The sequence below is a fragment of the Ambystoma mexicanum genome, chromosome 2q, assembly GCF_040938575.1.
Source record: "Ambystoma mexicanum isolate Mex_15411 chromosome 2q, UKY_AmexF1_1, whole genome shotgun sequence".
NCBI lineage: Eukaryota > Metazoa > Chordata > Amphibia > Caudata > Ambystomatidae > Ambystoma > Ambystoma mexicanum.
In genome coordinates, this window is record NC_090924.1 from 1,036,525,494 (window position 1) to 1,036,553,388 (window position 27,895).

The window sequence follows — 27,895 nt, forward strand, 5'->3', positions numbered from 1 at the left end:
AGTGATCAGCATGTTGCTGATAATGGAGTGCTGTGCCTTTTCCATCACACATCTGACATACCGTAGAAGGTCCCAAGAACCTTCGCTCCTCTTGATATCTTATGAGTGTTATGAATGCACGCTCCCTGACCAGACACCTGTATGTAAAAACTTGACTCAAGTGTCCCTTGGGCTGGCCAATCTGTACCATGAACCCAGTGGTACAGTGTACAGGAGAAGGGGGAATTGTGTGGAATGGAAAGAGTACACATAGCCCTGGACTAAACAGCACCTCTCCCTTTATTCCCATGGTTACATAGAGGGTGAGGTGAGAACAGCTCCCTCAATGCCTCCATCTAAGATTAAATATAATTGCCGAATTAACTCCCTGCTATCAGCAACTTAACTATATTACAGAACCATCTACCACCATTGGGGAATGACCCAAGAAGATTTGCACAACAAACTAAGTGGGAGACGTCTGTGCATAACTGTAGATGAACAGTGCATCAGTCTTAGTTATAATGAAAAATATTAAGTGATTACCATCATTGATTTGAAATTTGAAATTGGACTGGTTTAACAGTGTTCTTCATCTGTTTCAATGAAGTTAGATATTCACATTTGTTACAATAACATTTTAGACATTTATCTTATCATTAATTGAAACGACAGGCTTTTAAGTATTAAAAAAGTCATGTGGGCGAGGTTTTTCCGAAATAAGTCACCAGCCCAACGTTAGGCCGCATGCCAATGGTTTGAAAAAGAAACTGGTTTCTTTAAGGGAAAAGAAAATGTGCTCTTAAATTTCTAAATTTGAACCCAATTTTCCACTGTATCATTCTAGTTTTTATCCACCACTTGTCACTGCTTAACAAAAAATAACACAATTAGTCAATTAAACGTCCTGTCCTCGAACACCTTCATGATTTAAAGATGGATCCGCAGTTGAAAGAAGACTTTAACAACCTGACACACTTGGGGTCACACTGATGCTACATAGGCTTTGCATAGCCTCATGTTGAAATACAGGATCAAAAGAGCCCATTTTGGTGGTGCTCAGACGCTAGAATAACACTGGCAATTCTAGATCTCAATTACAATGCTAACAGCAAATAGGAAACAGCGACTGCATCGTAAACAGGACCAAATTTATTGGGATAAAAAATAAAGCAGAATATCCTAGAGGGAGAACATTATTATTAACAATGTCAAATGCATACTTCGACGAAATGCTACAGAGTCTTTTTGCAAGTGTGCAGTGACACTCTGAAAACAACCTGGCAGTCAAATGCAACTACCTCTTCCATCAAATATTGCATCAGTTGCAAGACCGGATAAGGTTGTGGCATTGCAGGAACACATGTCCCATTTCCCCAAGGCAAGATACCCTACTTCCCTTTGTATATAAAGTGCAATGTATGTATGTTTGTCCGGCTATACAAATCCACACTGTTGAACCCACGTCTACCACATTTTGCATGGATTCCTCTTTTGTCTGGGGCAAGATCGTAGTCTATGTTTGGATGCAAAAATCTTATATGCAAAAAGAAATTTGGATGTGTGTCTGTATATTAGTCCGACTATACAAATCCACACCGTTGAACCCACTGCTACCAAATCTTGCATGGATTCCTAATTTTTCTGGGGCAAGATTGTAGTCTATGTTTGGATGCAAAAAATTCACTCCATAGACACCCTAATTTACTGATGTTCACCCCGATTACTACAGTAGGTACTAGAAGTAGGCAATATTTTGAACAGTGTCTGAAGCAAAATGTTTGATGTGTTGGTTATTCCTTTGAAATGTATTACTACTGTATATAGCATTTTTAAAGGCAATTAAACAAAAATGTATCACGCTAATCCAAATATGGGAAATGGCAAGGTTACAGTTTGCTTAAGTTCATTCACGAGAAGAGAGCACAATCAATGAATCTTTCACAATCTTTTACAAATGTGCTGAAGTCATTGAGTGACTGAAACATGCCGGACAAAAAACGAACATCACTTGGAAAAGCACGACTTGCCGACCAGAGGACAAGAGCAACTTTGTCCAGGGCAAATGAGATGCCAGAGCAAACTGAAGCAAAACTTGCTGACATGAGGACAAGAGCACGATCCTTTGCAGCTTGAAACACTTGTGTATAGGCGCGTTATAAATGCCATGCCACATCATATCATGAGACACTAGAGCAAACTCAAGCAAGACTTGCCGACAAGATGACAATAGCAACATCCTCCAGGGCACATGAGACACCACTCAATCAAGACACGGGCAAAGCCGGGTACCCCAGCTATGCTTCATAAGGAAGACTAACTATGCTGTAAAAGAAATAAAGGCGCCCTATATCGTATTTTCATTTCTTCATTATATTTTTCAGGTATATTTTTTTATAGTCATACTGTAATTCCTAATTCAAATGCATGTAATTGTTGAACCTTTTTTTGCTCAAGTATGCAGTTACCTAAATTAGCTTCATACTAATGCTGTATAATAAAAAAACAAATGTTATGATTACACATAATAGCCTTCACATGTTTTGACAGGCAAACCCTGTCAATGCGCAAAAAAGGACAGGCATGTGTGTGGTCCCCTTCTAGCTACCTAACCTGTTTGTCACACATCCACATTCGCCTTTCACAGTCTTTTGAACACAGCCTGGATAGGGCACTTAGTGTGCATTTTTCCACACTATAGATGGGTGTGTGTTTCTATAATTGTATAGCATACTCCCAAGTAAGGCACCGCAATTTCTCATATCATCTAACCCTGATCAGTCAATCTCTTTCGTCATCAAGTTGCCAAGCAGGCGTCGCTCCAGGAGGATCGAGATTACCCCCTTCTTTACCTCCTTCTCAGCCTGTATGCATACTCCGCATTCACCTTTACACGCTTAACTCTTGGCTCTGAACAGGCAGCTTGCACCCCCAGATTATCCTCCTGGTTCACCAGAGGGATGTTTAAAAAACAATCTGGCGAAGAAGGCTCCACAATAACAGACCCACTCGGGAATATCTCAAGCCCATCTCACACCCAGGTGGGTTTTACTCCTTTTATTCAGTGGTTGAAGAGGGCGAGCGCGGTTGGGAGCGGTGCTCCTCTACTTTTTTTTATTAAGTCTTACCGTTCCTATACTTTTATATTAAAATGAAACTGTTTCGGAATGGCTTAGTTTTAAAATAAAAGTGTAGGAAGAAGTTGAAACATGCACTTCAGTGCACTGTACTGAACGTTCCCTTAAGCATTAGGTGAGTTTGTTTGGGGGGGGTTGTATTACGTGTGGGAAGTGGCGTGGCGATGGGGTTTGTGGGGAGCAGGGGCAGGCCAGCAGGGAACATAGTTCCACTACTTCTTTTTGCACTCTTCAACTGCCTTTATTTCACAAGAACCCCTACTACCTAAATGTTTTGTGAGCAGGAACTTATGGGACTGGTTTCCACTTTTTTAGTTTTTTTTACTATTAACAGTTCCACCACTTTTGACAACAATTTACACAATGCTAGAACCGTTATGTTTGAAGTTAAAGAATACCTCTTAACCGTATCACTCTCTAGCAGCTACACCTAAACTGAAATCAGTTTTACAGTACATTCAAATAGACTGGATGAAATCTTGGCCTGGATGGAGTCTAGCTGGTATCATTATAGCCACCAAATGATGGAGCTGATCCTGCTAAGACTAAGAAGGGATCCATTCTCATGCCCCATCTCCCCAGATTTGCTTGGAAAACGCATCAAGTGGTCATCCCAGGTTAAATGTATAAATGTTATAATTGATAAAGGTCCAGGACGTTCACAAGTGATGGCATTTTAATATTAGGAAGCTACCTGGGATTTGCCACTTCGTGCCACTTGACAAGTGTGTAGTTGTAAGAGGAGCCTTTCTGACTTTTCGCTTGGACAATTGTGACGTACTCCAGGGGAGGTACTTGGATTAAACTTATTAGTAGATCCCTGTTAGCTCAAACTGATTGGTTTCTTAGCCTAGGAAGAGTGATCATGCCCATGCAGCTAGCAGTAATCTGCTGTGGCTTCTAGTAGAGAATTCAGCTTAACATTCTCTCCAGGATCTTCAAATGCACCCATGGGCTCCAGCCTACCTTAGGATGGCATCCCACGGTATATCCCGGGATGGAATCTCTGGTCTATGGAGATCCATGGACACTTCATCTCTTGGAAATTCTGACAGCCCACAGGAGAAACAAAAATCGTTCAGCCTGGGACACACAGTTTGAATTAAATGATCATACTATTTCAATGGCAGCAGGGGTTTTTCTACTTTCAGTCCCCTGTTGTAGAAGCATCTGGTCAGGTAGCTATTAGGCATGGGCTCAGTGAGTAGAGGTGATTGATTGCACAGGAGTGATATATAAATGTTCCAACTGACTCACGGAATGAAATAAAAACAACAATACAGAGGTATCTCCCTCTCATGCATGGTCCACCCACTGGGCTGTCATCATGCCCTAGCTGCAACTCCTTGGTACATGTGTTGCACCATGCTCCGGCTTAGCTTCTCCTACCCCGTCCCACCAGGGTCACAGTTTCAACTTTTTGGTACACGTCTAGCAGGGCTACTACCAAAAGCATTCACTCCCACCTTAAAGTCAATATACCTTTCCATCTATTTGTCTTGTCATTTCTAATCTACTCCCACTTCTCGCATTCTTTCCCTCTTTTCCAATTTCCTGTTTTCCACACACCACAGTCAGGCTCACTCTGAGTGGTGGAACATAAGTCACTACCCATACAAGGCTCTACGCTGTAAAACCACTACAGTGGTGATGGGCGCAGTATAAAAGCTTTATAAGATAACTTAACATAATACAGAACATTTAACATTATTATACTGTGATGGGACGTCACTGAAAACCACCCTACAACTTTAAGTAGCCTTCAAGGGTGCTTATTTGGGATGCTACAAAACCTGTGGGCTGAGATAAAATTGTTGAAACTCTTGGCCAAAGGGGGCTTTGGGGAATTTGGAGCTAGGCCTGCCCTCACTCTCTAGTATCCCTTGGGCCACTGCCACCCCAGCCCAGGCATCCATATCCACAGTTAGTGCTAGGGCTCAGTAACGCCTACTAACATGGAGCTTAACGCTAAGGTGGGTTCATTAAAGCGTTGGCTAGCTGTCTGCATTGGGATATTCTAGTTCCATAACCCTGCTTAGTGCTGCAGGGAAGTTAGGGGGATGGTGCCTTAAGCTCACGTGGTTAGAGTCACTCACCACACATACACAGTCTCACAGTGTCATTCTATGCTGGTGTCCTACGGTGTTCGCATCCTCGCCACGCTTCTGTCCCTTCAATGTTTCACTCCACCTTCCTACCTCCATCCTTAGATGTTAACCTTTATCCTCTTACTTTCCTCCTTCTCCACTCACTACAACTACTACCTCCAAATACCACACTAATACTCTACCCGCTACTACCTCTCCACTCTGCTACCACTTGGCTTCTTCACCAGTACTACATCTTCACAACTACTACTCCTACTCCACTACCGCTTCTCACTACTACCCCCTCTCCTCTTCTATCACCACTAGCACTTCTCGACTCTTAATTTCTCTTCTTACTACCACGCACTATGTTCCACTACAACTACCACTCACTACTGGTTCTCACTCCCACTACCTCTCTGCTGCTACCACTACCACAACTCCCACCTTCACATATAACCACAACCTCTCCTCTACTCCTACTCTACCACTAGTTCACTCGCTCCTCTCCCTCACGCACAATCCCTCTCTCCAACCACCTCAACACTCCTTCTCTCCGTCCTCCTCTGGTCTGTTAGTCATCCTCCTTCCAACTCCTGACCATACCCTACTAACACCCACTAAACCATTTCCAAGGATCTTCTTAAATGACCCTCCCAGGATTTGCTACCTTTACATCTCCAATAACTAACATTCATTTTAGGGGGGCGTCAGGGATCATTTACCTTATTTTCAGTGGATGTGTCAGAGAGAGCTTGGGAAGCATCATATGGGCTTTAAGACTCTCCCCTTTTCCACGCTGCCATGCTGCATTCCTAGCATGGGCAACACAATGGCCCATAGGGAAGTGCTGCTCCCTGTTTTCATGACCTATTTGTAGGCCTCTTTTGTTTATTATTAATAATCCGTGGTTGTTTAGTGGGTCCCCTACTTTGTGCGCAGACTCCAGTTGAGGCTGTTAGCTGGAGACACACTGCTCTCTAGGACACTGGGCCAACTTGTGGCTCTCCCATGGCGTCCTCTTGCCTGCAGGCACCGCCCCCTTCTCTCTTTCCCGGCGCCCCACCTTCTTTCCCGCAGGCAAGGAGGGGTGGGAGGTGTCTTGCATTTCGGCACACTGGCATCCTGAGATGGGCAGGCGTCTGGTTCCTCCTTCCCCTCATTTGACAATGCTTGGGAGCAGGCAGATAAAAGGAAATATTAACTTTCTAAACAGTACTAGCTTTGACCTTTCATGGTGAGAAACTTGTGGGGGAAACTTATATAAAATGTATACTTACTATAGTTGTTAGCCTCACCAAAAATAAATAACATCACCTAAACACACATTGGATATTGGTAAAAATAATTTCAACCGAGGAGTTGTCTACTTATAAAATAGCTACAGAATCAAAGCAGACTTTATCTGCTGTATTCACTGCCAGCAAGTTCCTTTTAGCTGTCCAAGTAGTTTGAAATATTAGGTACAATAAGGGGTAATTTTATACAGTGTGGTGTGCAAAGGTAAGGCGTAACAGCAAGGAGTAACCTGTTTCCACTTTGCTTTAACAGTTTAGGAGTGTTTCAATACATTTGCAGGAGGAGTAGGGGCACGAAAGGGTTTTAGCAGTTCTGCCACACATTCCTCGTCTCCCCTTCAAATGCCTCCTGGTTTTAGATTTTCATAGGGGCGTAACATGAATGGATCCCTATGAAAGCCTCCTGCATTTAGCACCTGCTAAAAGCAAGTGGATCCTATAGGAATCCATTGTAAACGCGGTCTGAAAAGCGTAATGTGCAGGAGGCATTTATATTTGTTACAAAACAGAGAGCCAAGTGTAAGAGTGAGGGCAATGCTGCCTGTGGTCCGCTATTCCATGTCCACTCTGTTTGGTCACATTTGACCATTGCATGTGAAAATAGACACAGGGGACCCAGCAGTTGGTAAGATCTAATGTTGGTGGTCCCCTACATGCAATTTGCACTTTTTAAAAAATATTTCCGTAAGCGTTTATCAAGGCACATTTTAATGAGCCGTTAATGTCCTGTTGTATATTCTGATTCGGTTATATGGTGTTCCTGAAGGTTGTCAACTTCCTGAAAACACACACTCATCATCCTTAGGCATTTCGATACAAAACACAGAGGGGAACCAAGTTTTCTTTTCCACATGCCTTTCTTCCTCTGGAATGTCACTTTCCTCTGCTTCTTCGATAATACCCGTTTGATGATTGTATGGGAAGCAGGGTTCTTCACCACTGGATTTGAGCGCTTCTCGCATCTCATCCAAAGGTATTTGTCCCTATGAACATTATAAAAGTGACAATCCCACTGTGAGACAGCTGATAAATTGGAGAATATCAGGGGGTTTTCAAGGTTTTAGTTGAGTGAATATGAAACCAAAGTCCGTCACCCACTCACACATTCTCTAACGCGTCCACTGCCTCTCAGTATAGCAGGCATATTAAGTTATGTCATGACATCCCCTACAATTTCTTAACATCTGCAGTCAGTCTGCAATGACCAGTGTGCCTCTAGGTAGTCCTGACAAGTACGTTACCATTTGACCATCAACAGTATGCCCGCATTTTGCCACGGCCAGTAAACCCCCATTAAAATTCTGCAGTCCGCACATAACATTTGCTCTCTTTTACACATGAGCTAACCTTGTGAGATGCCTTCACCTGCCTTAGACATTCAGTCTACAAGTTGGGTCCAGTACTTAGGGGGGGGGGGTGGGAGCATGCGCACTGCTCCGATGGCTCAGCAATGCACTGTAGCTCCCGTGCCGTTGTGTGTAACGGTGAGGGAGGTGAAAGACATAAAGACCCTCATTTAAAAAATGAGCCACAGTTTAGAGCTGGCAATTTCGGGAATCTGACTATGAATATATTGAAAACGTTACAAATATTTAAGAAAGCGCAAGTGAAGGTATAGAAATGTGCATGTGTTCTGTATGAAAAATGACTACGAGCCGGATTATGGGTTTGGCATCCTTTTCTACGCATATACTGTCAAACGGTATTACTGTTATGGTATGAGGTATCTTGAACAGACTGCACGACCCGAGTGAAGCGGACCCTTCAGTTATTTCCCATGTTTTAGTCCCCCAGGTCTCCATTGGGAAATGCCACATTACTGCATGCAGTAATATCACATCACTTAATGAGTTTATTTGGTAATAGCCTCCACACAAAAGCAGGCGGAATTGAAGAGTATCAGGATTGAAATTCAGAATTTGGCAGAGTGGTGCAACATGCAGTATTTCCACATATTACTTGTTTTACCATTACCACCACACTCGTGACCAGGTCTCCTCGAAATCAGGCACAAAATGTCGGCAAGTTGTTTCTTTATATTAATTACCTCAAGTTGCTGTATTACTTTCTCCTCGGTGAACCCATTCTTAATTAAAATGCCTTTACATTTCAGTTCTACGCCAGAGGAGAAAGTACACTCGTCTGTAATTATTGAAGAAAAAAACATAATTTCCAACTTTTTCTCTTTCATATTTAAAATTATTTCTATATCCTTTCCGAAGAAAAGATCCACCCTTTGCTATTCACAATTAAAATTAATTTAGGTTTTTTTGGATAACCTGGTCTCATCCCATACGATTGGTTGTACTACATCCCTTGTAACTTGCCTGGTTTTCTATTTCACATTCACGTGAATCCATTTAATGAGATATTCCTCTGCAGCTAATCAAGCAAGATAAAGCTTTTTAAATGCAGATAAGATAGCAAATAAAGATACATCTATATTTATGGCATATCCATCCCAAACGTAAAAATAATTGTAGACTAGGAGAGGGACATGCTGCTGAAAAATTGCTGTCGAGTAGCCTGAAATTAAATGAACGCAGCATAGTTTAATAGACAGTGGTTCCCATTCCACAATTGAATCTTAGAAAGTATACACTAAAAACCCCACAAATCACTACAGTTCTTGCTCTGCCTCAGTGAATGCATTCACAACACATTCTGACCATATACCTGCATCAAGATACTTCTTTAAGGACTCGTCCAGAGAAGGAACAGGAAGAGGAGGAAGCGTGCTTTGATACTGAAAGGTCCGCTCTTCGCTGGATTCAAATACATGATTTTCCATTCTTCGGCAACGGGATATCTAAGATTCAAAGAAAATATTCATAGATAATTAAAATAAAACAGGAATGTGAACACAAAGGACAATTATACTTTTAGCAGGATATCCTACTCTTGGATTGGAGGATAATCAGGTAATTGTTTGCTCTGCATATGGGTTTGTGTTTCGCATTCAGCAAGTGCAGTGCATATGAAATAAAGCAGCAATTGCTCTGATGTTCTCAAAAAATGTGCAGGAGATCCAAAAATAAATCAACATATGAAGTAGCATAACATAACATGACACAGTCTACTTTGTTGACAGCACATTTCTAGGAATCTTTTCAACTATGGTTCTCTAGAGATTTCTCTGTTTTCATTGTGTGGAATCACAGAATCCTTTTTCTATGTATGAAGCTAGCTTCTCTCCGCCTTCTAGCTGATTTACAGCTGCTTTCCCTATGCTTCGAGTCTAAAATTCGTCACAGTGCGCACACACACACCACAGCACCTACACACACACACACGTTAAACACAATTTGTGGAAGGTAAACAAGGGGTACTCATGTGAGGCCAGCATTGGTGCTTTATCTTGAGGGGGCTTCGATCTCCGCTCCTAAGGGGATGCCATTAGCTGATTAAACTTCTCAGAACCCGCAGGCCGCCAGGCACAGACTGGCATAGAAGGATTTGGGGAGCAGATGGCGTCTAGGCCCCCGATTGTTGGATGTGCAGAGACTATGGGGGCTTGATCTTTGGGGCCAAGGGAATTGGGGGGCACTGGGCTTATGTGGTTGGATTGGTACGTGGACAGAAACTGGATGGTTGCCTCAGTTCTGGCTCCAGTTCTGTGCTGTTGGGGGTGGGGTTGAACATGGACGAGTGTTTTGAAGTGGATGGGGGTTGTGGAAGCATGGAATCTGAAGTGCTAGGTTATCAGGCTTTCTTAGCCATTTGAGTTGGAGTGCTCTGCAGGACCTTTGCTGCATGGCTGTTGACTGTGTTCATCCCTTCTGAGCTGCTACAATTTATCTCAATCTCCCTGAGACTCCTCTTAGACTGCAATTACTATCAGAGTTGTTCTAAGCACCAGGCAGCCTGAGTGCTTGCCTGGAGGTGCCTGCTTTTGGGGTGCTGCCTGCCAATCCGTCATACTGCATATTCATTTAATACATCGATTGTCAATTAGCATTCTTGTTACATGGAAGCATAATGTGGAGAATGGGACGTAAATAGGGCTAGTGCAGCCAATATACAGTCTCAAAGCTGATCAGCGTGGCGTGCACAGTGCAATTACCCTTCTTTTTTTTGTTCACTATTAGTGGGCTGCACCCCACGCACAATTTGGAAACAAAACAAAGCCTATAACTTTTAAGAAGATTTCTTGCCACTGCGCTAAAAATGCTGATGAACTTTGGGGTAGATGGGGATGGGTCAGGGAAGGGGAGGTCTGGTCATTACCGAAAGAAAGTCAGAGTAGAAGTACACATGCAAGGGGAAGTCGCTGCTCACAGGCAAGGCGTGGCAACTTAACAAGAATAGAGAAGCAATGCTGAATGTTTCCCTGCCGTCAAGCTTGCATTGGATATGTTCATAGGAAAGGAAGCGCTGCTCAGCAGACATTCTGGGCCTCATTACAACTCAGGCGTTAAGGGGTTAACGCCGTCGTTAACCCTTAACGCCTGATTCCGATTTTAACGGCTGCTTTTAGCAGCCGTTAAAATCCATGGCGCTAAACCGCCTTGGTGCTAATTACGCCACCGTAATTTACGGTGGCGTAATTAGCGCCTTCCCCACTCCCATTATGCCCTATGGGGCAAAAATGGGAATGGGGAAGGGTAAAATGGGAAATGGGGATTTACCGCCCCACTCACCTTGGAATGGGGCGGTAAATCCGCCATCCACCATGGTGTAAACGTAGTTTACACCATGGTGGTAAAGTTGGCGTACTTACCGCCTGGGTCGTAATGACCCCCTCTGTCATGGATTCACTTGCAGCAGTTGAACCTGGCAAAAGGATAGGCTTAGGTAATACTTTGTCCATGGTCGCCAAATAGATGGGTGTGAATTGGTCAACTACTCCCTTTATTATTACTATCCTATAGGGGCAGGTACTTCATGTTGTTCCCATGGAAAGTTTGGGGTACTTCACATTGCTCCCATAGGGAGTTTGTTTGCAGCCAAAAAGGCTTAGCTGTGGCCCGCCGACTAGTCAGACCGATTTGCTGGAGCCAGAGAATGTTTGTCCTCCAATTCAAAACTATAGTGCATAAAATCTTATAATAAATGTTTGTGGTGTGCATGTGCATATCATGCAAGTCAAAAGTTATTAGCAGTAACATTTTCGGATTTCCTAAGAATCAAGGCAATCAGCTTAAAAGGGAAGTTCTCTTAAACATATTATCTAAAAATATTGGCCAACGTCAAAAATATATATTTACATTTTTTTTAAACAAATGTTTCTATGTAAAATTAGCTGTAAATGTGCCCCGTAGTTCTGACTTGGAGGCATCCATTTTGTGTGCAGAAACACTTTTCTGTGTTATTTGAATTCTCTGCTCTTGTATCAGTGAGCAACCAGAAGCCCCCTTACTGGGAGCCATAGCCTGCTACTGCCGGACAGCAGAGATGGAAAACACGCTCGGGCAGGCATTCCTATGAATGCCAATCCTAAAACAAAAAACAAACACTTTTCAGAAAAATCTGAAAAGCGTTTACTGTATTAGGATCACCTGTCCTGTGAACAAGGCAAACACGCCCTGTTTATTTCTCTTAGTAACACACTTTTGTGGTCCAGTAGTTAAGGGCTAGACCTTTCAAACACTAGACCCGAGTTCGAATCCCTGTCTGTTTTTCTTATGGTGCGTCAAATTTTGTTTTAAAATCAATATTTGATGCAATGTCAAAAAAAAGACAGGCTTGCACTCGAACTCCGGTCTAGTCATAAAAGGGATTACCCTTCACCACTGGACCACAACAGTCCCTTTCATTCATAGTGCTCTTTGTGTGTTGTTTTAAAGACCAACAAAGAGCACTGTGAAAGCAGCTAAGGAATTAGACCACACAAGAAGACTCTGGGTTTGCTCCTTCAGTCCCTGCCTTTTTTTTCTGGTGCTTCAAATATTGTTTTTTTAAACAAAATTTAAAGCATCCAGACAAAATACAAGCAGGGATTTGAACTGGGGTCGCATGGTTAAAAGGGCTAACTCTTAAACACTGGACCACACAAATCCTTTTGCAAGAATAAGGCAAACATGCACTGTTAAATAAACAGGACATGTTTACCTCGCTCACACATTCACAGGACAGGCAGTCCTATGAACACCATCCTAATACAGAAAAGAAAAGCTTTCTAGATTTGGAAAGTGTTTGTATTATGTATTAGGTTTGGCATTAATATGACCGACAATCCTGTGAATGTGTTATTTAATTCTCTGCTCTCCGGCAGCAGCAAGCTAAAGAACCCAGTAGAGGGCTCCTGCTTGATTACTACTGCAAGAGCAGAGAATTAAAAGTAACAGATGAAACTGTTTCTGTATGCAAAATGGAGGCCTCCAAGTCATTGAAAAGCAGGACCTGGGAGGCACATTTCTAGCTACAAAGGAACGTTTGTTAAAAAAATGTAAATATACATGTGACTATGGGCAATGTTTTTAGATAACATTTTTAAGAGAACTTCTCCTTTAATTACAGTAATATATTCAATTAGCACCCAGCGAGGGGGGCAGGTAGCAGCCTACCATCCAATGAGGCGGCTTCCCACAAAGGGTAAGAGCCCGCTCCAAGCCTCGGAGGAGAAGGCCGTCATCTTCCCTCACCGGGAATCAGGTAAGTGTGCCCCCGCGCCTCTTTCCCCTACCCCGACCCCTCTTTTCCACACATTTAGGGCCCCCCTGCCCACTTACCTGCTGCAGCGTTGTCCCTCGCTGGCGCCAGGTACAATACTGTTCCCGGTGCATCTCCGGCGTGCGATTAGCTGCCATGGAAAGGGCACGTGTAGTCCCTTGTACCCTTTCCAGGGTGGCCATTTTGTTTGTTTATTTTTTTTCTATTAATTTCAATGGCCACCATGGAAAGGGAGAAGGCACTACATGCAGTCTCTTCAGCACAATCCCTGGTGGATATTTTTGTTCTTTTTTTCTTCTCGTGATCAAGAAACGGTTTTGATGCTGTTCCTGCACTCAAGAAAAGAATGCTATTAGTACCCTGGTACGACCTGCCGGGGTACTAATAGCAATAGAACCCTCAGACGGGGGCATTACTGGTGTGGTAATGCCCCACGGCCTATGTTAAAGCCCTCGCTTTGCTCAGGGTTGTAACTGACACCCGGGGCATTACCAGATTATGTAATGCCCCCCTGCTCGGGTTCTATTGCTTAATGAAAAAACGTTAACTAATGTTCTATCGCAACAAAACTCCTGAAATTCCACGCATTGGGAAACTCAGGAACTGCTTTACTCAGTGCGTTCCCGTTGATCTCCCCTATAATACTATGTCCCCCCTTTATGCCATTTTCTATGGCATTGTGTGAATCCCTTCTCTTCTAATAAACATGCCCTCTTGAGCTTTGCAACAGGAACGCACCAAGTTAAGCCGGTCCCGAGTTCCCACTCTATATTTTAGAACACTACCAGACCACTAGCCATGGCCTTCTAATAAATATGTCATCTTGGGCTTTGCAACAGGAATGTGCTGAGTTAAGCCAGTTCCGAGTTCCCCAATGTGTTGATTTTTAGGGATTTCTTTACAATAAGTTTCTTACCTTAACTGATCATTAACTAAAGTTTTTTCATTGAATTTTGAGGGTTTGTTATTCCATACACTTGCCATGGCCTTCTGGAACACTACCAGAACATTAGCCACGGGCTTTGACTTTTGGCTGTGCCCACTGTCCATTTTAAAACACTACCAGACCCCTAGCCAAGGCCTTTGGCCATGGCCAGTGTACACGGCCTCCAGCCGTGCCCACTGTATTTTTAAAATGACTACCTGGTCACTACCCATGGCCTTAGGCTGTACCCAGGTTAGCAGCTTTACACCAAGTCCCGGCTCACCTTCTCACAGCCAAACACGGAACACTCTGCTCACTCTGCATTATTGGCTCCTCCTTTTGTTGTAGGTGCCACTGAAAACAGACTTCGGTCTGTGTAGGCACAGGTTGCACGAAATGCACATATGAAAGTTTCAAATGAGGACAGCCAGCAAAGTTCACAGTAAAGTTGAGCAGCAAACACACTCTACTCACTTTGCCTCGGCTCTGCCAAGGCAGTGAGTTTTATGGGCTCATCCTGTTGTTGTTGGTGCCACTGAAAACAGACTCCGGTCTGTGTAGGCACGAGATGCACGGATGAAAGTTTCAAATGATGATAGCCAGCAAAGTTCACAGTAAAGGCGAGCAGCAAACACACTCTGCTCACTCCGCCTCGGCTTGCAGAGGCAGTGAGTTTTATGGGCTCCTCCTGTTGTTGTAGGTGCCACTGAAAACAGACTCTTGTCTGTGTAGGCACGAGATGCACGAAATGTACAGTTGAAAGTTTCAAATGAGGACAGCTAGCAAAGTTCACAGTAAAGGTGAGCAGCAAACACACTCTGCTTATTCCACTTATTCAATATATAGAAATCTTCTTAAAAGTTATAGGCTTTGTTTTGTTTCCAAATTGTGCGTGGGGTGCAGCCCACTAAATAGTGTCACTGTGTCAGGCACCGTGTGTAGTGCAAAGGAAAAAGAGACCAAGGCTAATTAGCCTTCGGTGTGGGCCGCACACCTTATTACCCACCAAGGGTTTGTTTTCTTAATTAAGATATTCTAGACTTATAGCATCTGTTGTTATTCTCTGAATAAATTGTTGTTCCAGTTGAAAAGAATAAAGGTTTTATTTAGTAAAACATGAAATTAGTACGAATATTTGCCTATGCATTTCAGACAATGATTTTGTTCAACATGCTAAAGAGTTGCTTTTGAATTCCCTTGCGCTGCCTGCCCTGCAGTCGTCATAGTTGCTGAGGCTGTTGTCAAGCAGTAAATCAGGCATATGCAAAAGTCGTGGTTTTGATGCCAGGCCACCATATTATCACTTTAACAGAATATGGTGCTTTTAAGGAAAGTGTTAATCCTTCACGGAAGAACACTTTCCTATTTTTGCATGCCCCTCAGAATCAGGCCTGAGTCGTTAAATGGTGACAGCACCCTGCTTGCCCGCTTTAAATAGCTCTTTTAGTCAATAATCATTGGAGAAAGCTCAGAGGAGCCATGGAACTGCACAGGACAGAAACTGCAACGAAACAACAACAGCCCCAATGAACCCCTTTCACTACACTGCTAGTTTTTGGAGAGATCGAGATTTGGTACAGATGAGCATTTTATATAACCTACTCCCACCCCAAAAATTGCTGTGAAAAATACCTTTGATTCATGATGGAGCAATGTCTTACCAAGAGTAAGGGTAAGGAGCCCCAAAACACCTCATATCAAGATTCGTTTAGAAAAGAACAAGCAAATGCCTTGGCAAATAAATAATGTTGATATTTGAGGGTTTTTGTGGGGGAGTATAATGGTGAGAGGGATGAGTAGTGCGTGTTGGGTCAAAAGGTTGAATCGTGGAGGACCCAGCAGCACCTTATTAAATTGCATCTATGAAAACCATGAGTAGTGGAACTGCAAACACAGGGCCCTTGATCATTTGAAAGAAGGAGTAACATGTTACAGATGCTAATTTTTCAATTTGCAGTTGGATAGCCTACAGTCCCTGACTTGCAAGTAGATAAAAAAGAGCTCAATAATCAAAGAACCCGTGCTCTGTTGCATCCTCTCATGTATGCTGTGATGCATTGGGCACCATTGTGCCTGCCCCTAGTTAGACAACCAAGAAGATCTGTTGCCTGAAATGGGTGTGGGTTTCTTCAAAAATGGTACGAATGTTAATTCTAATTAACTATAAGGAATGATTACAAGCAATGAATGTTACTATTGCTCTCTCAAAGTAAAAGCAAAAAAACAATTTACTTTTGACTAACATCTACTGATAAGTACCAGAATAGTATCATCTGATAAATGTTTGATGTCACTCAAAGTATTGAAATTGCAAATGAGAATTGGCCAGGGTGTCCCAATGGGGCGGGGACAACTCTTCCTAGATGGCACATCAATCTTAAGTGATGCCGTCAAGTCGTTTTTCAGGCCGTTGAGCACTTTTGGCGTATTGGGAATATCCCATAAGTGCTCCCCTATGGTATGTAGTTTTTCAGGCCGACCTTCGTATGGGGTATTGGGAACAATGCTAGACAGGGGCACTCATTCGGAGGTTGGTGCTAGTCATGGCGCTACTAGAGCCATGACTAGCACCAATACCAGTACCGCCACCGACGTGGAACCGGTAAGTCCCCATTTGAAATGCCATTCCCCATTCCCATTTGAGCCCCCATAGGGCTCAATGCGAAGGTGGAAGGCGGCAATAATGGTACCGCAAATTGCGGTACCGTTATTGACCCCGGTATCCCTTTGTGGGACCCGTCCTTAACGCCTGCTAAAACCAGGCGTTAAGGAAGGACCCGCAAAGGGACCTCGGAATAGGGCGCAAAGGGAACACCGGCACTGGTGTCATTACCGGTGCCCGGTATCCCTTTGCGCCCGGGTCGTAATGACCCCCAGTAACTGGAAAACGAAGAACACAATATGTGGAATGAAAATAAACCTATGTGGCTATGATACACATACAGCCGTTTCAGTTTATGGAAAGTTCTTGAATCAGATTTGAAAACCTTTGTTGATTTTCTCATCCACAATGACTTGAACTTAAAATTTACTTTAAATTATAGCCAAACACAAATTGAGTTTGACAAATCGTCAAACAACAATGTATCAAGGGGGCGCAACGAAGATGGCCGCCTGATCCAGGAGCTCCGATCCCTCAGAATCCTGTGTCTGACAAGGTCACTGGTGCACTGAAATCCTAACGGCTGCCGCCCCGAATATTTCTTCGAAGGGAAGACCCAGAAATCAACGTCTCCTTCAGCTTTGATAAAGCTCCGAACAAGGGCGATAACAGCTAAAGGCGGGACACTGAACACCTGAACCATCCGATTTCAACAGCTAACTCCATTCGCTACTCACATTAGAATCAAACGAGGACTTGTTATCTGGAAATGACGAAAGGTTCCGGTTCCAAGAAAAAAGGCCCGCTGGATTCCTTCACCAACTCTCAATCCCAGGTTCTAGTGACAACGACGCCAACTCCTCCCGACCCTGATGCAATGGCATCTGAGAACACCAGAGACGACAGTCTACTGGCCACCATGCAGAGTAGCTTCTTGACGTTCCATGTTAAACTCGATGACATAGTGGCCACCATACGCTCCCTCAAGGCGAGGGTCGATAAAGAGAGCGCCCGCATCACCGAGACTGATAATTGCATAAGCGCGAATGAAGATATGGTTTCCGGGCATGATCGTAACATCGCACAGCTGAAAGGGGACGTATCCAAACTACAAGGCAAACCAAGACGTAAGATCTGGCATAGAGATAGTACAATATTTAAACATGTTAACACTCCCGAAACTCCCGCTAGAAAACAGGCTTGCCCTAGACCAACCAATCAAGTGTGAGGAAATCGTAGAAGCAATGAAATCCCTGACATCCGGTTAGACGCCCGGGTCGGATGGCTTGGGGGAAGAATTGTATAAAGAATACTGCGTCGAACTCGCCCCAATGTTAATATTGGTGTGGGAGAAGGAGATGGAACAAGGAGCTCTGTGTTACGCTCACCTGGCTCCCACAGGGGCGTCGGTCGGACCCGGACGGCTGCGGTCTCCCATCAACGTGATGCGTAGTGCAGAGATGACTGACTGGACTGGCCCTCCTAATCTTGTCTGCTTGACCCGTCGAAGTATTCTCATGCAAGTGGAGGGATGGATTTAGCCACCCGTGGATTCAAGTGATGGCACCCCCCACAGTCCTCCCCACTAATCACCTCTGAAGTGCCCTCTCAGCAATCTCACCTTATACTCTTGAAAGATGAGCTCTCCATCCTGCATGGATTGCAGGAGCGCGTTGATGCCAGTTACTTCACTGGTTTGAAGGTGTGGGAGAGTTCCGGAGAGTATTGACTCTGAGGTTCCTGGCGAGGACCAGTAAGTATCAAGTTCATAGAGTTCAATATGTCCGATGTTCACTCTTGTTCCCCCCTTCCTTCCTTGTCTTGCAGCTGAGTTTGTGAGAAGATGCTCTCGTGGTAGCTGGTGGCGCTCAGGTAAGAGTCTGTATTACCCGACGCTGTCCGGTAAATGTTGCACGTGTTTAACTTGTTGTTTTTCTCTCTCTTTGCAGGTGCGGCACATGAAGATGTGGAGAGTTATAGAATAATGCCTCCGGTGGTAAATCAGGTAAGTCTATGGTGATAAGAGTTATATTTGTTGGTTTTCTCGGCTCTCCTTGTTGTTTTATTTTGTCCCCCAGGTGCCGGAGTTCGGCAAAGAAATGATGGAGGCAGTGCCGAATCGAAAGATGCTGCGAGGACTGGTGAGTATGGCGCGGCGCTGCAGCTGGAGATGCGACGCGTACTGAAATGATGTTCTTTCCAGGTCCGGAGGCGAGATGGATCCGAAATCAGGTGAGGAATTCGAAAATAGTCGTTTTCTATCCTTGTCCTTTTCTTTCCTCTTTGTTTTAGGAGCTTCAGATTCGAGGCGGGCGTGGCATAAGACTGGATGCTGACTGCAGGCACGGTGAGCGTTACGCTGCTGGATGCAGAATAACGCGAAGCGTGTGCTGCTGTTCGGGCGTGGTTTAAATAGCCTCCAAAGTAGTTCCAGGTAAGAAGTTCCCCAGAACCACGCCCGAGTAAAAAATAGTCCCTGTAATAAAATAGTCCCATCCAGGCCTCACGTTGGCTTGGACTCACTTGCAGCATGGTCTGCATCAGGTAAGTAAAGTCTATGAGCTATGATTCTGATTTCTATTATGAGCCTTGCGCCTAAGGCACCAGGACTGAACCCAAACAGCCCCGACGGGGGCTGTTGGGGTTTTAATAAGTATCTGGATGCCTGCTCCCGGAGCTGATGGGCTTGGTCCTGAAGCCCGGGGGTAGGCATCATGACACTCTGCCAGAGTCAAAGAGGGAGGCTATTATAACAGTGTTGCTGAAACCATGGTGCCCACCCCACAACAGGTCTTCTTACAGGCCCCTCGCATTAATTCTGATGCGAAAATATTCACTGAAGTACTGGCCACTAGACTTCTGCCCAATAACTATACTATTTAGTGGGACAAGCCCAATATGCCAAGCATTGGCAGGACCTGTTGGACACTGCACCACACATCTCAAAGCGTCATTCTGTACGCCCGATCTGTGCTCCATTCTGTTTAAAGTACAACAAAGAGATGCATGTAAATTCGACCCAGTTAGCACAACGGTCCATGCTTGGGCCATGATATACAAAAGATTAAAAATAGAGACACTCTATGATTTGGAAGCCCCTCTTTGGAACTTTCCCAGCATCTCGCCGGCATTTGATGAGGATGTGCAGCGGACTTGGGATCCTAATCAGGAAATAAAAATGCGAGACATGTTTCCTAATGGGAAATTCGTTACCCCTGAAGATTTTGTAGCCACTGTAGGGGGAGTGCCGCTAAAAATGCTACAGTATCATCGTATGAAAACTGCATTCAGAGAAAAATGACCACTGTTTCCAGATGAACCGCCCTCACATGAATGCTTCCGATCCCTGTCCTCCCAGAGTGGGACTAGTGTTTCTAAGTTATATGCTATAATACAATCACATACACCCTCACTTAACCCGGTTAAAGCCACTTGGTAGGCAGATATAGGGGCAACAATTGAAGACGAGAAATGGCTGAAATATTGTTCATTGTCCAAAAAAGTATCACTCAATGCAGGGCTCTGTTAAATCCAGCTCAAAATTTTGAATAAACTGCATTATACACCAGCCAAAATGGCCAAATTCACAGAGGGTTGCTCCAGGGGTTGTCAGAAATGTGGGAATCGTATGGCAGATTCATTCCACATGTACTGGGCCTGTCCCCCTGATCACTGGGTTCTGGAGGGAGTTGGCTGGGGTAATAGAGGAAATAACACAGATTCCGGCTGAACTCACACCCCTGAAATACCTGTTTGGGGATATAGGGAAAATGGCGGAGATAACTAGAAGGCTGTTCAATGTGACATGAAGTATACATTTCTTGGCTACCGCACAGAATTGGAAAAGTTAACAGGCGCCACGCATAGACCACTTTCTTAAAGAACTTACGTATGGGAACGAATGCGAGGAACAATACATGATGTCATTACCTAGGACGAACCGGCCTAAGGACGTATGGACTCCTTTCAGAATACACTTTGTGATAAGATTTCTGATGAGGATAGTTCTGAGGCCCTGATTTGGACTGATAAGGTACAAGATATATGCTATGTAATGCAAATACCCATCTTTGTTGTATATTTTCTGTTTTTCTTGTGTTGCTACAGTGCCGCGGCCCACAATGTATCAAAGGCTCACACAAGATAATATACCTCACAGGCGTCTTCCTTCCACCCAAGAAATAATGTATACGACATCAAGAGCAAATGTAATTGCTTGAAAGAAAGGGATTATGTCAACACATGTCAACACATGTAGTGAATTGGAGTTCCAGGTTCATGACCAGACGTTGCTCTGAGAAATCAATAAATGAAGCACTTGTTAAATGCACAGAAAATAACACATCAGGACTTTTTTTTAACACAAAAGAGAAAAGAATCATCTGATCAAGCAAGGTGTATCACCACTTTGGATTACAATCAGATCAAATACGAAGAGTTATGAATAAGTACTGGCATCTTTTAACAAAAGACAATGCTTTAAAATCCATGATTGGTGATAAATCACATATGTTATAGACATGGCAAAAAGTTAGGAGATGTAATTACTAAGAATCACTGCGTAGTTCCAAACAATCTTACTTGTCTCCATCTATTTGTAGGCTTGTTTCCTTCTGGATCATGTTCCATTTGCAAGAAAAATATCAAAACCACTTGCTTTGAAATGGAAAATGTGTAGTGGAAACATATTTGAGACTGAATAAACTGCAATTTAGAATCTGTAGCCTATGTGTTGGTGTGCTCTGTCCTAAACTATACATAGGCAGCACAATTAGCAAAGGCAAAAGAGGGATCCTTGAGCATAGCAGAGCGAACATCGACGTATCCAGTTGATACATTTCTCTGAAGAACACAATAGCAACAATACCTTGTTAAAATGGGTCAGCCTCAGCAAGGTTTCATTACATTCTAGAGGAGAAAATAGAGAATCCATCCTTAGAAAATTGGAAACCTGATTTATAGTTCGATATTGAACCAAAATCCCTCTTGGTCTAAATGTTACAGAAGGGTACCATGCATTTCTATTGTGCTGTTTTTATACAATGTCCATATACTTCATGGATTCTTTTCTACTCATTGTTAAGTTTGAGACTCAAGAATGTTTTTTATAGTTAATGTCACTGTTAAGATGCACTTAATTAATCAATGAGTATATCGTACTTTTATAAGATGTCCCATCAATATTACAGCCTAGGGCTAGGACTGGGTCTTCGATTTCATATATTGTATTTTTGTGTCTTAATCACATTCTGAAAGCTATATACATGAGCTATTTGTTGTATAGGCACCTTACAAATATCCACAAAAAAATATATATAAAAAGGTTAACCAAACAATTTTCTGTTACATGCCAAAATGTTCACTTACTCAACATAATGATTTGCACAGCAAGAAATAACTTTAACTATGTTGCACTGATGAAATCATGTCACACGTATGTTGAATTTGAGAAATGCTTGACAATAAACAGTAAACATTTTTTTAAACTATGTTGCACAAAAACCTCATGAAGTAATCTTTCTATGTAGAATACTCTACAAACAGAACAATAAAAAAGTAAGTCCTATGTTTATCTTCTGTTTATTGCAAGATGCAACCATGATTAAGTTGCTGATGCAACAAACGCCAGTCCAGTTTTTTGACAAACAGACTTCATTTAGCAACCTTATTGGGATGAGGCTCTAATGTGTTCCTCCAGTGCCTGACTCGATTATTCATAGCCCTGTTTCCTGATAGAGTGTGTGCTCCAATTAGCCGCATAACTAATAGCTTTGTTTGGTTTGATATAGACTGTTTTAGTAATAGATACCTACCTTATACTTTACCTGCTTAGAGATTTAAAGGTGTAATAAAATAGTATTTTTGTAGTTCTGTGTTGATTGACTTATTTGAGGACTCTGTGTGTGGTTAACTGTACTATCACATCCCCCCCACATACCCTGAAGTCGAACTTGAGTTTGTCTCGACCGAATTGTCAATTATCCTGTTCATCAACTTGTGCAGCTTCTCAGAACTCTCACACACAACTGGTTCTGAAAATCCATCTTAACAGGAAGTGTCGCAGAGGACAAAGTCAGAGGCACAAATGACTGAAATCAGAAGTATGATTTCTTTTGTCTTTTTGTTCATACAGTGCACCAGAAACCAAAGTTTCAAATGAAAGAAATCCTCGGGATAACCGAAACCAAGTCACCAGCTTGCCCCAGAGTGTTTGTGATTCCTTCAACAACTACTTGGATGCAGGATCTCCAGGGTCCCATACCAACAGCCAGCTAGAAAACGTAAGTCTATGTCAATTCCAAGTCAGGATCACTTTCCTGGGACCCCTTGTTGAGGAACTACTCTGTTGCCTCGACCAGCCTCAAGCAGTACTCATCCTTCTTGAGTTCTGGGACTTAGAGTCCGCAGTCTTCTCTACCCCTCCATTGAGCTCCAGACCATCCTCTACCTTCCAGGTGGCAGCCTCCATTCGTCTTAGATCTAGAGCCCTAACTTCTCTGCTCGCCCTGCCAGAATCTCGTGTCTTCTCCCGCTTCTTCCACCGGCCATCACAGTCCCCTTGTACCTTCATGCGCTGGTTACCTCCTTCAGCTAGTACCACCCTCACCTGCTTCTCTCCAGCTCCTCCACATGTTACTGGGCCTCATTACGAGTCTGGCGGTAGCCGCGCCGGTAAAACCAGCAGACTACCGCCGGACTCGCAATGATTTACCGCGCCCGACTTCCAGGAAACACTGGAACATTACAACCCCGGGGGTCCGGTAAATCAGGCGGCAGTAATTGTTAGTCCCCATTCCCATTTGAGTCCCATAGGATTCAAAGGGATTGAGGACCATGGAAGCACCGGCACCCTTAATAACCATTAATAACGGTGCTGGTGCTTTCATGAAAGTCTGCGGACGGGTGCCAGTCCGCTCGCCAGGACAGACATGGCAGACAGAAAGGCAACCCGCCCGCAGACTTGTATTTTGCCGGTCCAGAAACAACGGTGCCGTTAAGTTTACTGGCACCGTTGTTTCCAGACCTGCAAAGTTGTAATGTGGCCCACTTTCTCCTTCCACTGCATTCCAGGTTTCCCCTCTGCCCTCCTTTTCTCTGATGGTTCTGCCAACTTCCACCCCACTCCAGGTCTCCCACTTATCCTCTGATGGTACTACTGCCTCCCCTTCCACTCCAGGTTTCACCACCTCATACCTCTCTGATGTAGTCCCTACTTCCAATCCTCACCATCACTTCCTTCTACTCTTGACCAGCTCCTCCTCCCCCAGATGTTATTCCCCCCCTTCTGATCCTCACCGGTACCTCTTGCTACCAGTATTTCCTTCAACTCTTCACCACCTCCAACAGTATACACTCCTCATTGTAGCACTCTCCAGAGTCCTCCAACCACCAGCCACAACTGTTCTGACAACCTATCCGATTCGACTAAGCTGGCTTGCTTATACGGGGCTTTCCCTCCTCCTCCTCCTCCCAATGTAGCAACCCTTATCGAAGGAAGATTGAATGCAATGTCTTGCCCAGCTGAAAACCGAAGTTACTGATTCTAAAAAAGGAACAAGTTAATTACCTGTAACTGTTGTTCTCCAGCGTGGGTCTGGCATGGATTTACATGCTCATGAATATTCCCCGTCGTCAGGCTGGGAATCCTCGGTAAAGAAAAATCAGTATCAGTTTCGTTTCTGATCTGACTTTCGTAGTAGTAACCAATCACAGATCTCTGCGTCATACTGACCACAGCCAATGACTGCCCTCTACCTAAGCCCCGCCTCTGGCAGCCATCTTCAGATTTGGTAGCACGTGAAGTGGCAGTATGACCAAGTGAAGAGCCGTAGAGGGGTAGGCGGGAGGGTTCGCATGTGAATCCATGCCAGACCCACGCTGGAGAACAACAGTTACAGGTAAGTAACTTGTTCCTTCTCCAGCATGGGGTCTGGCATGGATTCACATGCTCATGAATATAAGAATAAATAGCAGTACACACATGCACAACTACGGGAGGGTGGGCAAAAGGCTCAACATTAAGCAATACAAAAAACTCAACATTAAGCATCTCTTACCTCCTCACCAGGCTCACCTTAAGCGAACAGGTTGCGCAGCACTGCTTGGCCGACCCTGGACTCCTCCCTGGAATCCCGATCGACACAGTAGAATCTCCTGAAGGTGTGCGTCGACCTCCACGTAGCAGCCCTGCAGATGTCCAGCAGGGGCACACCAGATAAGAACGCCGTAGTAGCAGCGATCGCTCTGGTCGAATGGGCTCTCGGACGGCCTGGCAGCGGTCGGTTAGCCAACCGGTGGCAGTGCATGATGCAGCCGGAGAGCCATTTGGAAATAGAAGACTTCGAGAGAGCCTTCCCTTGATTCACAGGTCCAAAGTTCACGAATAGCTGTGATGTCCTCCGAAAACTCTTTGTGCGGTCCACGTAGAACTTCAGCGCTCTAGCCACATCCAGCGAGTGCAAAGTCCTCTCGGCCGGCGACGAAGGAGACGGGAAGAAAACAGGTAACACCAGGGGCTCGTTAAGATGGAAGTCCGACGGCACCTTGGGCATAAAGGAGGGGTGCGTCCTAAGCACCACCCTCGAGGCATGGAAAGTCAAGTATGGTGCTTTGCAGGATAGGGCCTGGATCTCTCCCACTCGTCGTGCGGAGGTAATGGCCACCAGGAATGCAGTCTTCCACGACACAAACTTCATCGGTGCGGAGTGTATCGGCTCGAATGGGGGCCCCATGAGCCTGGTCAGCACCACGTTAAGTTCCCACGCCGGGGCCTTCACCGGCGGGAACGACCGGAACAGTCCTTTCATAAACTCTTTTACCAGTCGATGGGACCACAGGGACGTCCGTCCTGTGGTTCTGGTATATCTGGAGATCGCCGCCAGATGAATCTTAATGGAGGCATGGGCTAGCCCAGCCTTTGCCAGCAATAGCAGGTACGGCAGCACTTGAGGGGCCGTAATCCGTAGGGGGTTGATCTTCTGTGCTCGGCACCAGATAGAGAACCTCTTCCACTTATGACCGTAGCATTTGTGAGTCGAGGACGCCCTGGCCTTTGCAAGAACCTCTCTGCAATCGGCCGGTATATCGTAGCCTCCAAACTCTAGCGCTGCAGGAGCCAAGCCTGCAGGTTCAGTGACGCCGGGTCGTGGTGGAAGATGGCGCCTCCTTCTCTGGAGAGAAGGTCCGCGTTCGCCGACAGCTTCATGGGAGGGGACGTTGACAAGTCCAGAAGGTCCGGGAACCAGATCTGCCTCGGCCACGCCGGTGCGACGAGAATCATCCTGCACCGGGACCTCTTGAGCTGGTTGATGAGTCGAAGCAGCAACGGCAACGGAGGGAACGCATACAGGTATAGGCCGTCCCAGGGGAACGAGAACGCATCGCCCATGCTTCTCGGCTGGGGAAACCTGCTGGCGAACCTCTTGCACTTCGAGTTCGTCGCTGTTGCGAACAGGTCGATTTGGGGTTTGACCCATCGTCGGAAGAGTTGATCCACCTGATCCTGGCGCAGTTCCCACTCGTGACACGCGCGCAGCTCCCTGCTGAGCGAGTCGGCGATGGTGTTTCTTTCTCCTGCCAGGTGGAAGGGAACCAGGAGCATCCCCTGGGCGACCGCCCAGTGCCACAGATCCTGTGCCTCCTTGGATAGGGCTGGGGATCTGGTGCCTCCCTGCTTCCATATGTAAAACATTGTCGTGGTGTTGTCCGTGAAGATCCGCACCACCTTGCCCTTGAGCGACGGCAGGAACGATTTGAGAGCCCAGAACACGGCTCGGAGTTCCAGGACGTTGATGTGCAGGAGCCTCTCCTCCGGGAGCCAGAGACCTCTTGCGTGGAGATCTCCGGTGTGGGCGCCCCAACCTTCCAGGGAGGCGTCCATCGTCACCGTCTCCTGGTACGCCGGCATCTGAAAGTCCTTGCCCGCCGTGAGGTGCGCTCGAACGGCCCACCACTGAATCGCCCGCCGGAACACCTCGTTGAGGGGGACCCTGTCTTCGAAGGTGCCCGTCGCCTGCATCCAACGGGCATCGAGAAATTCTTTAGGAGGGCGCATCCGTAGTCTGCAGAGGCGCACCAGGTAGATGCAAGAGGACATCATCCCCAGGAGGGACTTGATGGACCTCACCCTGGCCACGTCCGTGGCTAGCAGGCGCTGCACCTTGCCTAGAATGGTCTTCATCCGTTCTTCCGACGGTGCCACCAGGCGCCTCACTGTATCGAGCTTCGCTCCCAGAAACAGGGCCACCTGCGACGGCACCAGGTTGGACTTTGGGTAATTTATGGCGAATCCCAGGTCTGTGAGTAGCTGGACGGTCCTCGCAGTGTGTTAGACGGCGAGTTCCCTCGTCCTTGAGCGGATGAGCCAGTCGTCCAGGTAGGGGTAGACGTGAATCCGCTGCAGGCGCAGCCGCGCCGCCACAGGTGCTAGGCACTTGGTAAAGACCCTGGGGGCCGACTTTAATCCGAAAGGCAGTGCTCTGAATTGGTAGTGGCGTCCCTGGACGACGAACCTGAGGAACTTTCGGTGACTTTTGAGGATAGGAACGTGGAAGTATGCATCCTCCAGGTCCAACGACGATAGAAAGTCGCCTTCCTCCAGCTGTCCCAGTACGTGCTGGAGGGTGACCATCCTGAACTTTTGTGACCTGATGTATTTGTTCAAACGACGAAGGTCCAGGATGGGGCGCCAGCCGCCCGTCTTCTTCCTGACGAGGAAGTACCTTGAGTACACCCCGGAGCCCCGGAGCCTCTTCGGGACAAGCTCGATGGTGCCTTTCCTGAGCATCGCCCGTACTTCCAACAGCAGTTGCGGGACGTGACTTTCCTTCCTGGCCACAGGTGGAACGTGAGGGCACTTCTTCAGGAATTCGATAGAGTGCCCTCTTGCCAGGGTATCCAGCACCCAACGGTCGGTGGAGATGGACTTCCACACGCCGACGAACTTCGTAAGCCGGCCTCCCACTGGGGTGCTTCGGTGGGGGCCCGAGACCACGGCCGGTTCAGTCCTGCTTGGAGGTGGTGGCCTTGCCGCCCTGGCCACCTTGCCGACGGCGGCGAGGCGCTCCCTGCTTGCCGCGACCCTTGTAGGCCTCCTGAGACGAGGAGCGTGCCGCCTGGCGGTAGGACGACGAGCCACCGCTGGATCCCTTGGAGGCACCTTGTCTGCCTCCGGAGCTCCGAAAGGGCCGTCGTTGCTGAAGGGCTCCTAGGGCGCGGGCCTTCTCCGTGTCCGTCTTTATGGCTTGGAGGGATTC

The 27,895-nt window shown here is 45.6% G+C and overlaps 1 protein-coding gene across 4 annotated transcripts in view; it reads right to left on the reverse strand.

Annotated features, from left to right (window-relative positions):
- Nucleotides 1–27,895, reverse strand: part of CROT (carnitine O-octanoyltransferase) — an 898,406-nt gene that overhangs the window by 706,181 nt on the left and 164,330 nt on the right. For 3 of the 4 annotated variants that reach the window (XM_069648391.1, XM_069648390.1, XM_069648394.1), the window contains one exon: nucleotides 9,178–9,310. In XM_069648391.1, the coding sequence (XP_069504492.1) occupies nucleotides 9,178–9,292 (115 nt within the window). In that variant the 5' untranslated portion in view covers nucleotides 9,293–9,310. Of the gene's footprint in view, nucleotides 1–9,177; nucleotides 9,311–21,507; nucleotides 21,549–27,895 lie in introns of all 4 variants that reach the window. The other variant, XM_069648392.1, reaches the window with a different exon arrangement.